Source organism: Myxocyprinus asiaticus, chromosome 23 (assembly GCF_019703515.2).
Source record: "Myxocyprinus asiaticus isolate MX2 ecotype Aquarium Trade chromosome 23, UBuf_Myxa_2, whole genome shotgun sequence".
Lineage (NCBI taxonomy): Eukaryota > Metazoa > Chordata > Actinopteri > Cypriniformes > Catostomidae > Myxocyprinus > Myxocyprinus asiaticus.
In genome coordinates, this window is record NC_059366.1 from 7902067 (window position 1) to 7916470 (window position 14404).

The window sequence follows — 14404 nt, forward strand, 5'->3', positions numbered from 1 at the left end:
TTGTAGGAAGTCAAGATTAATAAGGGAAGAACCAGGATACAGAGTTGAGCGGGTCAAGGCTTTGGTGATCATCGCCATTGAGGTAAATATGATTCTAGAACATGGACTGAAGAAGATACAAAATGGGCCTAGGAGAATTGGTGCCGTTTTAAAGGCAAAGGTGGTCACACCAAATATTGATTTAGCTTTTTTTATGTTTACTGGACTTTGTATGATGTTAATTGATAAATGAAAACTATTTATGTCATTATTTTTGAAGAAATCCTCACTATGCAACATTTTTCACTAGTGCCTAAAACTTTTGCACAGTACTGTATGTGGATGTGTGTTTGCACACACAAAGTCCTCAGACATGTGCACACACACACACACAACACGCACATATACACACACAACACATACACACACACTGGTGCAGCTATCCTTATGAGGACTCTCCATAGACATGATGATTTTTATACTGTACGAACTATAGATTCTATCCCCTAACCCTACCCCTAAACCTAACCCTCACAAAAAAATTTTCTGCATTTTTACATTTTCAAAAAAACATTTAGTATGTTTTTAAAGCGATTTGAATTATGGGGACACTAGAAATGTGCTCATAAACCACATTTATAGCATAATACCCTGTAATTACCAGTTTGTAACCTAAAAAAATTTCCTCGTAAACCACTTAAACCTGCCCACACACACACACACACACACATACAAATACACACACACACACACACACACATACAAATACACACACATTGTGTGTTGAGGACCCTTTTGTGCATTGTCTTTCCATGTACACTCTTTGAGTAATATTTCAAGATCTACATATATTATGTTGTGTTCAGGCTCGTTTGAATCTGGATAGTCTGCTGTAAGTTACTAAATATTTCAGTCTATGTTATATGTATGTTTCAGGAAGTAATAAGAAAAAAACGTGACAAAAAGCCACTCCTGTTTATTATATTTATATGTGTCAGTGGGAATTTCATACACTAATACTCACTGCAGTATGGCCTCTGAGTGAAACAAATTTGCTTATTGCATTCTACTAATTGACACCTTTCCAACTATATATAACACATGGCTATCTCATCTTTTTTATGGTTTTACCAACTCTGAATATAATTGTTTGATAACAAATTGCAAATGATGAGAACGAAATGGTTCTTATTTGTAAGCAAATTAAAAAGCATTTTTTAAGAACTGGTAGGATCAGCTATATGCATTGTAAAGTCCAGATCCTAAACTTCAAAATGACACCTATTTTGTTCAGATCAAGCAAGTGGTTATTCATTTATTATGTAATTATTATTATTATTTATCTGCAGGGAGTGCCCCCCACTGGCCCAGTATAAGCTCAGTTCAATGAATCCTATCAATAAAATATATATATATATATATATAATAAAATAATGTTAAAAACAGTAGTACAAATCCTTTTATTATTACTAAAAAATAAGTTGTTAGAAAGATCTAATGCAATATCTTGAGATAATATATGCAATATGAGAGATTTATAAACAATCTTAGTGGGCCGGGAACACAAAATGTGTTAGCACAAAAGGAACACAATATAATTTGGCCTGTCCATACGGCTCACATAAACAGTCCTTTGTTGTGACAAATTAATTTATAAAAGTACAAATGTTCCATGTTTCCATTAGTAAGAGCTCATAAAAACAGCATTTCCTTGACAACAAAGTAAAATGACGATCGGTTCCAAAACGGGATAAGTATTTATTGATAATTGAATTACATTTCTCTTTTATACACATTTCATAAATGATACAGGATTTTACACTTTAATTTTTAAAGTCTTCTAACATTACAGCATCCGATGCCAATGACAGAAAAAAACTGAACAATGAACAAAGTACATGGATAAAGCAAAAATGTTTTCATTCATCGTCACTCATTTCCTTTTATCCCCAAAATATAATTTTCATTTTAAGTGCACATGAAGAACTTCAAAATAATACACATATCTAAAATGTAATCAGTGTGGGAGACAGACTCAAGGAAGAAAAAGGGGTGGAGCAAGGGCCGTCAGAGGTGGAGAAATAATGTGCTCAGATCTTCCATACTCTTAGTTCAGGGTTCAGAATAAAGGCAGCACCGCAGCTCTTCTGATAGACTCGAGCGATCGAGCAGCAGTATTAAGACTGACAGAGCACAGACAGACTGAAACAGGACATAAATGGAGTTTAGATCCTTTCCCATTCAGAGCCACTGCAGTACATCAGGGCACTCACTACTGGGCCATTGAGGGTTGGGGACTAGAAGGAAAAATCATCTATTGATAAACCAGGAGTCTGTTACTCTGCAATCAGCATTCATAATAATCTTTACATTTTTAAAATTCATTTGTATATAATTACCCCATGTAAACATACATTCATGCAACACCCGCTTTAGAATAAGTTCCATATATTTGATAGATTATTATAAAAACCCTGAAACAAAAAGAAAACCCTACAAAATAAACGAAAAGTTAAATGTATCATTAGATAATGATCAGGTTCAAGACCAGTTTTCAGGGCATTTTTGAAGAGGAGATGGGCATGTTTTTTTGCACGTGCACTAACGTTTTCAGATGGGATGAATTTATTATTATTAATAACATATGTGAGGCAGATGAAAAGATTTTTAGAGTGCTGTGGACGAAGATTATACATGAATATATACTTATAATTTGTCAACATATGACAAGATACTTGAACAAAATGGTTCAAAAGCTGTCCCACTGTTGCAATGACTGTACTTTTGACAAGTATGGTTAGGGTTGGTTTGACAAGAACACTGTTCCAGGAACTTGGCAAAATCGTGATCACCAACTCTGTCCATATATCAAATACATGTGAACCACAGACAAAATTTCAGTTCATAGTAAAATGTGTCATCCAACAAACGCTGTTCAAACACAAATTCGTATATATATATATATATATATATATATATATATATATATATATATATATATATTTGTCTTATTTTCTGGTAAAAAAAAAATAAAATAAAATAAATATATATATATATATATATATATATATATATATATATATATATATATATATATATATATATTTAAACTTTCTTATAACAAGAAAAAATTACTTGAGTAGCTAAATTAATATAAGACATTAAGCCCTGTTTGCAGAGAAATCTAACGAAATTCAGTAACGTTTATTATTAAAACAAGAAAAACAATTATTTGCTATTTTTATTTTTTATATATAATTTTGGCAAATAGTTTTTTTAATGTAATAAGCATAAACGTTAATAAATTTTGTTACATTTCTCTGGAAATAAGACAACATATGTAGTTTTGCTTCTCAAGTATATTTATCTCGTTTTAACAATGTTTAGATATTTTTACTGGAATACAAGAAAAATCCAGAAAATTATTTTCGCATTGATGAAAGTGGATGGTGATTTAAACTGTCAAGCTCAAAAGAAGGCCAAAAAGCACCATAAACGTATCATCATATCACGTGCACTATATTCCAAGTCTTCTGGAGCCATACGAGTGCTTTGTGTGAGGAACAGACTGAAATTTAAGCAGTTATTCACCAATCATCTTCCCTTCTGCTGTAGCTCTCAAATCTCACTTGTTACTAATTTATTTATAAATTTATTGTGTGCATAATCAAACCTGCTGTGTCTTAATCCGTCACATGAAATGCGAAAACCAATGGTGTTTGCCATCAATGACATCAAACCGAGAGCAATATGTCTTAAGGCACCATTTTTTAAATGAACACAAGCGCGAATGAGATTTGAGCGCTCCGGAAAAGAGATAATGACTTTAATTTCAATCTGCTGCTCACACAAAGCTCTCGTATGACTTCAGGAGACTTGGAGTATAGAGTATGACTAGTCTGGACCATTTTTATGATGCGTTTTTGTCAGTTTGGGAGCTTGACAGCTGTCATTGTATGGGAAAGAGCAGCATGTAGAGTCTTCGAAATTTGTACTTTTTTTGTGTTAAAATGGCATACAGGTTTGAAAAGGTTATCTATTCCTTCAGAGCTGTAGGCTGGAGTCTCACCCTGTAATATTTACAACTGAAGATGTGAGACAAAAATGATGAAAAAAAATGATGAAGATCAGCCAAACCATTGCTAAGCCCTGTCTGCTAAAGATACCACATATAGACAAAGGATGCAACAATCTCTCTCTATAGCATGCCACAAAGTGTGCAAAACACACACTAATTCTAGGATCTAGTATATTACATGTTCTCTGCATGTATGGTAAGACTCTTGGCATATCGAGGCAGATATATGTAGCTAAAAACGCCACATGAGTTATGAGAACTTGGTTATGTCCAAAATGTTACAAAGAAAAATAGATTGCATTTTACACAGTGACCTGCCTGAAAGGAATAGTTTACCCAAAAACTAAAGTTCTGTCTTTGTTTACTCATCCATCCACACGTCATTCCAAATCTGTATGATTTTCTCTTTTCTGAAGAACTTTTCAAGAACATCCTGGCCGCTCCTTTCCATTTAATAAAGGCAACTGGAGACTGGGTCTGTCAAGGTCCAAAATGACCAAAAAAAAAAACGTACCAGTCAAAGTAGTCTATAGGCCTTGTGTGCTATTTTCCAAAATTCTGAAGCCATTTGATCCCTTATGTGAGGAACAGACCAAAATGCATGTCATTTTTCAATGATAATCTTCTCCTTGCCAGCTACTGGATGACTTCAAAAGACTTGGAATATAGAGTATGACTAGTATGGACCACTTTTATGATACTTTAATGGAGCTTTTTTGTCATTTTGGAGCTTGGAAGCCCCAGTCTCCACAAAGAGAGACCAGAACATTCTTCAAAAACACATCTGTTGTGTTTGACAGAAGAGATAAAATCATAAGGGTTTGCAACAACATGGCGGTGAGTAAACGCTGAAGAATTTAAATTTTTGGGTAAACTATCCCTTTTAGATGGTTCGATGGGTCAGTTACTTGGATTTTATTTGATTAATGTGTGTGTTCAGAAGAAAATCAGAGCACAGACAAGCACACTGCAGCGGATGCTGTGAGGCACTGTGTGAAAATGTCATTTCATGTTGTTTGAAAGAAGTATAAGTTGAGAGATAGAGGAAACCTTTGAAAATAACTCAAAACAAATCTTTGCACATTTGAAAGAATCCATGTGCATTTCTCATCACAATGTAAATGGAGGGAATGTGTGTATTAAAAATCATTACCAAATGCACAGAGCGTTAGGGATTGACAATCTGAGTTTTGTTTTGTTTTTTTTAATGGGAATAGAGCTGTTCAGTCAAGATGTCAATTTGTTAAAAGTCATCCCGAAAAGGTAATTCGCCTCGGGAATCCCTCTGGAATTTACATTAATTTTACCTTTGTTAAGGCTTTATAAAGGGGTTCATTAATAATTAATAAGTCATTTACAAATGCATTATAAATCATTGATATGCAGTTATAACAAAATGATTAAAGAGGGTGATTTTCATATAATACCTGCCAAATAGTGAGACATTTTATCGCACCTGTTATAAATGCTTAATAACACTTATTCAACAACAACCAATGAAAATGTACCTTAAAGTGGACATATATGAAGTATGCAGAGGACTTTAGTTGAGTTGGGACAGCACTCGGACTAGCACCATTCTTTACATATCAACATGACTAGGAAAGTGACAACACAAGTGAGTCAAGACATCACAGTAATGAATATAAACACAAAGAAAAATTACAATCCCTCCTTTAAATCTCACTATAATAGTCAATTTTTGCTGCATTGCATCATAAATCATGAATAAGGGCATTTTATGCTTTTGATTAATTTCAGTATGAATAAGTGCATTTATTAAGCATTTATAACAAGCAAATTAAAATGCTCACTATTTGGCAAGTGTTGGAAGTCCCCCTTTTTATTCATGTTGTTATAACTGCATATCAATGATTTATAATGCATTTCTAAATGACTTATTAATCATTAATAACCCCGTTATAAACCCTTAACATTAATTGTTAAGTAAATGTTACCATTAATTCTCTTATGGGTTTGTAGGACTTCAAACATGACAGCTCTATTAAAAAAAACAACAAAAAAACAGGACATTTGCAGATATGTAATGCCTGGTGGCATGGTATAAATAAAAAAAATCCTCTAACAATGAGAAGAAAAGTTTCTACTCTATTTTCTTTCTTTTTTCCCATCATAATAATAAACATAATATGGCTTTTAAAATAAAAAGTGCCAAAATTTCCTTTTCTTTTTGGAATAATAGAACGCACAGTGATATTTTAGCTGTTAGATTTGTCTTCAGCTTTCAACAGGTCCGTACATGAAGCAAGAAAGGAATTCTTGAGGGCTGAGCTTAGGCTGTTAGGAACAGGTACAGGTGTCGATGCAGCGTTGCAGCCACACGAGAACTGGTTCGATGGTAAACACATCTTTTCCAAGATGGAAAAGAGCAATACCCTAACATCTCTTCTGCAATGTGTAAGAGTTAGGAAGAGCAGTACTCCAATGTGGAAAAACTGTCAACCCAAGGGCAGATGGTTTTTAGCCCTCAGAATCTGTGTTTATGCACAGATCCATGCAAAACATAGGGTCATTGTCTTGTAGCAATGTACTGTTTGAATCCCAATGTCCCAACTTCCTGTCTGAAAGCAGGGACTTCCTGTAAATAGCTGCGTTTTTCCTCTGTGGTCCAGTAGTTATCAAAGCGCTTTGATCGGCAAGCAACTCGTAACCATCCGTTTAGGGGTGTAGTTGTTTCCTTTTGTTATATTGTATTTCCTTCTCCCCTGCATAGATGTGCCAAATTTGCTGGAAATCAAAGTAAACAATACAAATAATGCTAAAAAACAACAACTCAGAAGCTTGCTGTGGATATGGTTTTTCAGGAGGCGGTAAAGATAAAAAGAAAGAGAGGCATGAAAGTAAGAATGAAATAAGGGCGCGTGGAGGAAGGGTCTTAATGTTGTCATCAGTCCTTGCTGGCATTGATTTGCTGGATGGGGAGGTTCAACTGCAGCGGGTCTCGAAGACGCTTTAGATCCACCTCCGTCTGAGATAGAGAAGAAAAATAAGAACCAACCAACCTGGTTAAAGGAATAGTGGACCAAGAAAATTAAAATTCAGTCATTATTTACTCACACGTCATGCTGTTCCAAACCCACATGACTTTCTTCCGTGAAACACGGGATATTTTGATGAACATTTAAACTGCTTTTCTCTATACAAAGAGAACATACAGTGAATAGGGGCGGTTGAACTCCAAATTTGGTCCATATGACTTGTGCGCTATATTTCAAGTCTCCTGAAGTCATCTGATAGCTTTGTGTGAAGAAAATACTGAAATTTATGTCATTATTCACAGATAAGCTTCTCCTCCGCTGTAGATCTCATTAACGCTTCCACACATTCAAACTCGCGTTCGGTTGTCAGTCACACTGACAATGATGTCATTAGTTGTGTCATTAGTTGTGTTCCCACCCAAGTTTAAAGGGATAGCTCACCTAAAAATGAAAATTCTCTCATTATTTACTCACCCTCATGGCATCCCAGATGTGTGAGACTTGTGCAGAACACAAATAAAGATTTTTAAAAGAATTTTTCAGCTCTGTAGGTCCATACAATGCAAGTGAATGGTGGCCAGAACTTTGAAGCTCCAAAAAGCACATAAAGGCAGTAGAAAAGTAATCCATAAGACTCCAGTGGTTTAATCCATGTCTTCTGAAGTGATATGATGGGTGTGGGTGAAAAACAGATCAATATTTAAATTATTTTTTACTATAAATTCTCCTCCCTTCCCAGTAGGTGGCGATATGCACAAACAATGTGAATCGCCAAAAACAAAAGAAGAAGAACTCTTAGTAGAGCGTGCTTTTTAGGGCTGTTTGAGAATGGAGATTTATAGTAAAAAAAGAAAAAAAAAGGACTTAAATATTGATCTTTCTCACCAAAACCTATCATATAACTTTAGAAGACATGTATTTAACCACTGGAGTCATATGGATGACTTTTATGCTGCCTTTATGTGCTTTTTGGAACTTCAAAGTTTTGGTCACAATTCACTTGCATTGTATGGACCTGCAGAGCTGAGAAATTCTTCTAAAAATCTTTATTTGTGTCCTGCAGAAGAAAGAAAGTCATACACATCTCGGATGGCATGAGGGTGAATAAATGAGTGAATTTTCATCTTTCGGTGAACTACACCTTTAATTTACAAAAAAATGTATGTAATATCTCAAAATTTGCATAAAAAAAAATGTGGGTGGAAAATCATCTAATGACATAAAATTTGCTAAAATAAATCTTAAAATGCTAAAAACAAAACATTAAAAAAAAACGTTATTATTATTATTGGAAAACATACAGTTCTTGAAACTTCTTGAAGCAGCTTAAACTTTTAGTATGTTCCTCACACAAAGCTATCATATGGGTTCAGAAGACTTGGACTATGGTGACAAGTCATATGGACTACTTTTATGGTGTTTTTTTTAGTCCTTTATGGAGCTTGACAGCTTCTTATCACTGCATACTTACATTGTATGGAAAAAAGCAGCATGAACATGCCTCAAAACATCTCTTTCTGTGTTCCATGGAACAAAGACAGTGATAAGATTTGGAACGACAGGGTGAATAAATGACGACAATTTGCATTTCGGGGTGAACTATTCCTTTGAGAGAACGGGAGACAATGTTTGTTTGTGTGCTGGCTTACCTCAGCAATCGCATCTTTCAGTTTGTTGTACTTCTCAATGTCAAAGTGTGTTCTCTTTGCTCCCTTATGAAAGAAGAGCAGGTACTGTCTGTCCCTGGCGTCTGGGTAAATATATTCCTGCATGAGGGAACAACAGCAGAAAGGTCAGATAGATATCACCCTCCTACAACACCCATGTATTCATAAGAGGGGGGGGGGGGGGGAAGAAAAAATTGGATATTTTAAAGTATTGCGATACTTAACCTCACAAAACTGTATCGATATTCTAACACAAATAATTCATATTTTTAGTTACATATTCCATTCATATTTTTGGGGATAAAAGTGGACTGTCAAGTGTAAATTTTTTTAATATGTCATCTTGGACTTACAGTGACACCTAGTGGTGTGGATGCGGCATCATTCTAAATCAATAGTTTTTAGTTACTGAGGCTACTGTAAAAATGTTATATTCACAGTCGGCCATGATTAATTTAATCCAAGAGTGAAAGTGTCCAATAACAAGACGGTTACTGAGATTAAGCGAGTAGTATTCAGCTGGTCATGTGACTCTAAAATGGCAGCCCCCATGAGGGCGCCCCTGCCCCTTGAAGAATAAATGAGCTTTTATAAGGTTACTGATATGACTTGAGTTTTCATCTCATGCGAGTGCTCATGATTTTATACATATGTTTCAAAATTACAATTCATTTCTTAGAAGTAAAACTTTTTAAGTTAGGGAAAAAAATACTGAATGCACCTTTAATGATATATAAAATAAAAGTGTTACTAGTAAGAAGTACATAGCTGATATGTACATTTGGAATGCCAACAAGAGCGAAAACAATTAAAGATATCTTTGTGTTTTGAACTGGAGTGAATAACGATGTGAATGCGAAATTCTACTGTGGAAAATGCAGTTACAGATATCAGTAATTATGTTTTTTACAAGTTTAAATTCTATTTTTTTATACCAAGAATGTGTACAATTAAAAGACTGCAGTATAAATCACAGTTTTGAACTGCAATACACAAAACAAGGAATCACAATATTATCACATATATCAATATAATATTACATCGCCAGGTCCCTGCTAATTCACACCCCTAGTATTTAAATCCTTATGAAATTTCATTCAGCATCTAGGGGCAGTACTTGTGGGGATACAAAGCTTGAACTGCTCACCTGACGTGTCAGCACAAAGTAAGCATACATGGCCATGGCTGTGCCATAGGTGATGAAATATGTGACGGGCTCCATAATATCCCATGAGTACTCCCACCAGGTCAGCCGAGCCAGAATGCCAAACTGCGTGGCCATGTAAGCCATCCCACCCCACAGCACCCAAGTAGTCCTGCGTTCGGCTCTCTTACTCAGCTCTTCTTTCACCTGACATTTCAAATTTCATTACAAACATCCCAGTAAATACGATTTCAACAGAACACACCAGTATATTTGTAGAACAATCTTAAGGAACATTTCTTTGCATCTTAGGGCAGTCTACCAGGAGAACACAACAAGCCCAAAGGCAAATCATGATCTGGACTGTTCCACTAGAATGACTTTATTCATTTAACTGAATAGAATTCTCTATTCTTATCCATTATTAAGTGTTACGTACTAAATGCTGATGAAATACAGAGCCTAATAATGCACCTTCTCCAGTGGGCGGAGCTGAGAGTTGAGGTCCTCCAGTTGTCCAATCAGCTCTCTCTCTTTGCTGAGCTGATGCTCATCTATGCGCAGTGTGGTGTAGAGCTGCTGCACTAAGAGCTTCACATCATTCAGTCGCTCTGCTTCCTCAGGTGGCAGCAGATCTGCAACAGATGCCAACAGAATAATAAAACTGACTGCATGTTCCCAGTGTGCACCATTGTGCCTCTGTAATGTCTTGCACATAATGACCCACACTGCATCAGGGCACACTTACCTCTCCTGGGCGGCTGCACCAGATATGTTGTATCGTTAATGACTAGCTTAAAGTTGTCCAAAAGTAAAATATCCATCCCCGTAGAGGACGCTATCCTTGCTCCATCTATAGAGGCGGAAAGAGAGAGAGAGGGAATAAGATATTCAATTGAATTCAGTTTTACTTGTAAAGGGATTTGTACAATATATATTGTTCCAAAGCAGCTGCACAGACACTAGAAAAAAAAAAAGAAAACTAGCACGCAAGCCAAAGGCAATTGTGGAAACACTTCCAAAAATGTTATATAGTTGAGGGAGAGAACTTTGGAGAAACTAAGACTCAGCAGAGGTGCCATTTTCGGAATTTTAAGAATATCGATTAAGAACATTGATAGATAATTCAAAATGTTTTCCCTTCATTTGGACAAAACAGGTCTATTAATAACAGAGCTCGACATTAATGCTCATCTGCGACAAGTGGATTTTTGAAGGAGCAAGTAACAAAGCTATCTTCATCGCAAGCGCGCAACTTTGGAGCCACTGGTGCAGCCACGAGTGGGCCTGGGTGGGCCGGTGCCACCCACTGGCCTTCAGGCCCACCTAATCATTGTCTTGTGCCCCTTTTCCACCAACAGCCAAAAGCTTGCTGGCCTCGAACCACGAACCACTAACGTCAGAGGTTGTTGGGCTGCTCAAAAAACAAAACTAGATTAATCTCATTATAACAAAGCACACCTGATGACAATCAGAGGTGCGTTCAATTTCAATCAATCAATTTATTTATAAAGCACAATAAAAACAACAAGAGTTGACCACTGTGCTGTACAACCACAATACAAGAGGATATGATAATCAGAAAATGTAAACACATACAAAACACAATACACTCTGAAGACTGTTCCATTGCAATCGATGGGCATCCCTCGTGCAGCGGCTCCAACCACTTTCTATTTTCTCTGTCTAATAAACTCTTTGTAACAATACATGTGAATTGATTGCTAGGAATTGTTTTAGTTAGGCTACAGGTTTTATATAACTTCGAATTTGTTCATTAAAACTAGATCGAATTGACTTTTAATAACTTTGGATGTTAAAATGCTCTCAAAACTCCACTTTATTTTTTTTAATAAAATAATGTTAATTACAAATATCATATGTATGAACTTATAATGAATTGTATGTGTTATAATATCATTGCATCAAAAGTAGCTTGTGACGGCATAAATAAGCTACTCTGAAATAAATTATTTTGAATATGCTCTCAAAACTCCTAAGACTTCTAAACTCCAGCCTCTTTTTTAACCCTGTGCGACTGAAATAAAATGATGTTATTTCTAAATATCATATGCACACATTTATCGCTATGAATTCTTGAAACAGTCACAGGTGTATCTCTGAATATTATTTCTAAACCTCGGAACCTGAATTTTATGCTTTTTCTTTTCTCCCTCACTTCAACAAGACTAGAGTTGTGACAGTGACATAATCAGAGAAAAAAAGCCATTTTATTTACAGTAAACCATACCAGAGACATAGCGACAATAACCATTTCCATAATTTCCTCTGTCCAAAGACACTGCAGCAAATTGGGCTTGGAAAAAATTACCAAAAATGGTAAATTCTATGGTTAAAATGTTTAGTTTTTTTTTTTTTTTTTTTTGCTGGAAATGTCATGGAAAAAAAAAAAGTTTAGATTTAATAATCATTTTGGATAATAAAAAGGAAGTTTATATAAAATAGTGTGTGTATATACACCGATCAGCCACAACATTAAAGCCACCTGCCTAAAATCGTGTAGGTCCCCCTCGTGCCGCCAAAACAGCTCTGACCCATCGAGGCATGGACTCCACAAGACCTCTGAAGGTGTCCTGTGGTATCTGGCACCAAGACATTAGCAGCAGATCCTTTAAGTCCTGTTAGTTGCGAGGTGGGGCCTCCATGGATCAGACCTGTTGGTCCAGCACATCCCATAGATGCTCAATCGGATAGAGATCTGGGGAATTTGGAGGCCAAGTCAACACACTGAACTATTTTGTCATGTTCCTCAAACGAATGCTGAACAATTTTGCAGTGTGGCAGGGCGCATTATCCTGCCATCAGGGAATACCATTGCCATGAAGGGGTGTACGTGGTCTGCAACAATCTTTAGGTAGGTGGTATGTGTCAAAATAACATCCACATGATGCCAGGACCCAAGGTTTCCCAGCAGAACATTGCCCAGAGCAGAGCATCACACTGCCTCCACCGGCCTGCCTTCTTCTCATTGTGTATCCTGCTGCCATCTCTTCCCACACCCGCCCGTCCACATGATCTAAAAGAAAACGTGATTCATCAGACCAGGCCACCTTCTTCCATTGCTCCATGGTCCAGTTCTGACGCTCATGGTTTCGTTTGCTGGCTGTCTGGTGCAGTCAAAACAACCCTGAGCTGAACATGCTCAAAACGGTGGAGATGATTGTGGACTTTAGGAGGAACACCCCAACACTGACCCCCCTCACCATTCTAAAGAGCACTGTGGCAGCAGGAGTCATTCAGGTTCCTGGGCACTACCATCTCACAGGACCTGAAGTGGGAGACCCACATTGACACATTGCTGATACAGTTCTACTCAGCAGTCATTGAGTCTGTCCTCCACTTCAATAACTGTCTGGTTTGGTTCAGCTACGAAATCAGACATCAGAAGACTACAAAGGACAGTTCGGACTGCTGAGAGGATTATTGGTTGTCCCCTGCCCCCCCTTCAAAAACTATACACTTCCAGAGTGAGGAAAAAGGCTGGAAAAATCACTCTGGACCCCACTCACCCTGCCCACTACCTTTTTGAACTGTTGCCTTCTGGCCGACGCTTCAGAGCTCTGAGCACCTGAACCGTCAGGCACAGGAACAGTTTTTTTCCCTCAGACTATCCATCTCATGAACAGTTAAATTGCCCCATTGAGTAATAACTATGTGCAATACACAGTTTAGTCTTTCTTATATTTATCCAACACATCCAACCTCTTCTGCCATTTCATTCCTCTTAAAAAACAAAACAAAAAAAAAACATTTACACTGTACATAACAGACTGTATTAGATTTGCACTACCCATGTGTATGTATGTATGTATGTGTGTGTCGGTACGTATGTGTATAACTGTTTTTTATTTTTTATTATTATCTATGTCTTGCTGCTGTTTTTGTATTGTTTTTGTATTGTTGTTCACTGGAAGCTTCTGTCACCAAGACAAATTCCTTGTATGTGTAAGCATACTTGGCAATAAAGCTCATTCTGAATCTGATTCTAATGTGCCCACTGTAGGTGCTTTCGGTGGTGGACAGGGGTCAGCATGGGCATTCTGACCGGTCTACGGCTATGCAGCCCCATACACAGCAAGCTGCGATGCACTGTGTGTTCTGACACCTTTTCTATCATTGTCAGCATTACGTTTTTCAGCAATTTGTGCTACTGAAACTCTTCTGTGGGATCGGACCAGACGGGCTATCTTTCACTCCCACACGCATCAGTGAGCCTTGGGTGCCCATGACCTTGTCGCCGGTTCACCGGTTGTCCTTCCTTGGACCACTTTTGGTAGGTACTAACCACTGCTTACTGGGAACACCCCACAAGACCTGCTGTTTTGGAGAAGCTCTAACCCAGTCGTCTAGCCATCACAATTTGGCACCTGTCAAAGTCACTCAGATCCTTACGCTTGCCCATATTTCCTACTTCCAACACATGAAATTCAAGAACTGACTGTTCACTTGCTGCCTAATATATCCCACCTCTTGACAGGTGCCACTGCAATGAGATAATAAATGTTATTCACTTCAC

The 14404-nt window shown here is 37.0% G+C and overlaps 1 protein-coding gene across 1 annotated transcript in view; it reads right to left on the bottom strand.

Annotated features, from left to right (window-relative positions):
• Nucleotides 1-3060: 3060 nt before the first annotated feature.
• The window catches only part of LOC127413940 (calcium uniporter protein, mitochondrial), a 111453-nt gene continuing 100109 nt past the window's right edge, over nucleotides 3061-14404 (bottom strand). The window contains exons 5-9 of the mRNA XM_051651520.1: nucleotides 10616-10720; nucleotides 10342-10502; nucleotides 9871-10074; nucleotides 8706-8822; nucleotides 3061-7046 (exon numbers count right to left, since the gene is read on the bottom strand). Coding sequence (XP_051507480.1) covers nucleotides 6966-7046; nucleotides 8706-8822; nucleotides 9871-10074; nucleotides 10342-10502; nucleotides 10616-10720 — 668 coding nt within the window. The 3' untranslated portion in view covers nucleotides 3061-6965. The remainder of the gene's footprint in view (nucleotides 7047-8705; nucleotides 8823-9870; nucleotides 10075-10341; nucleotides 10503-10615; nucleotides 10721-14404) is intronic.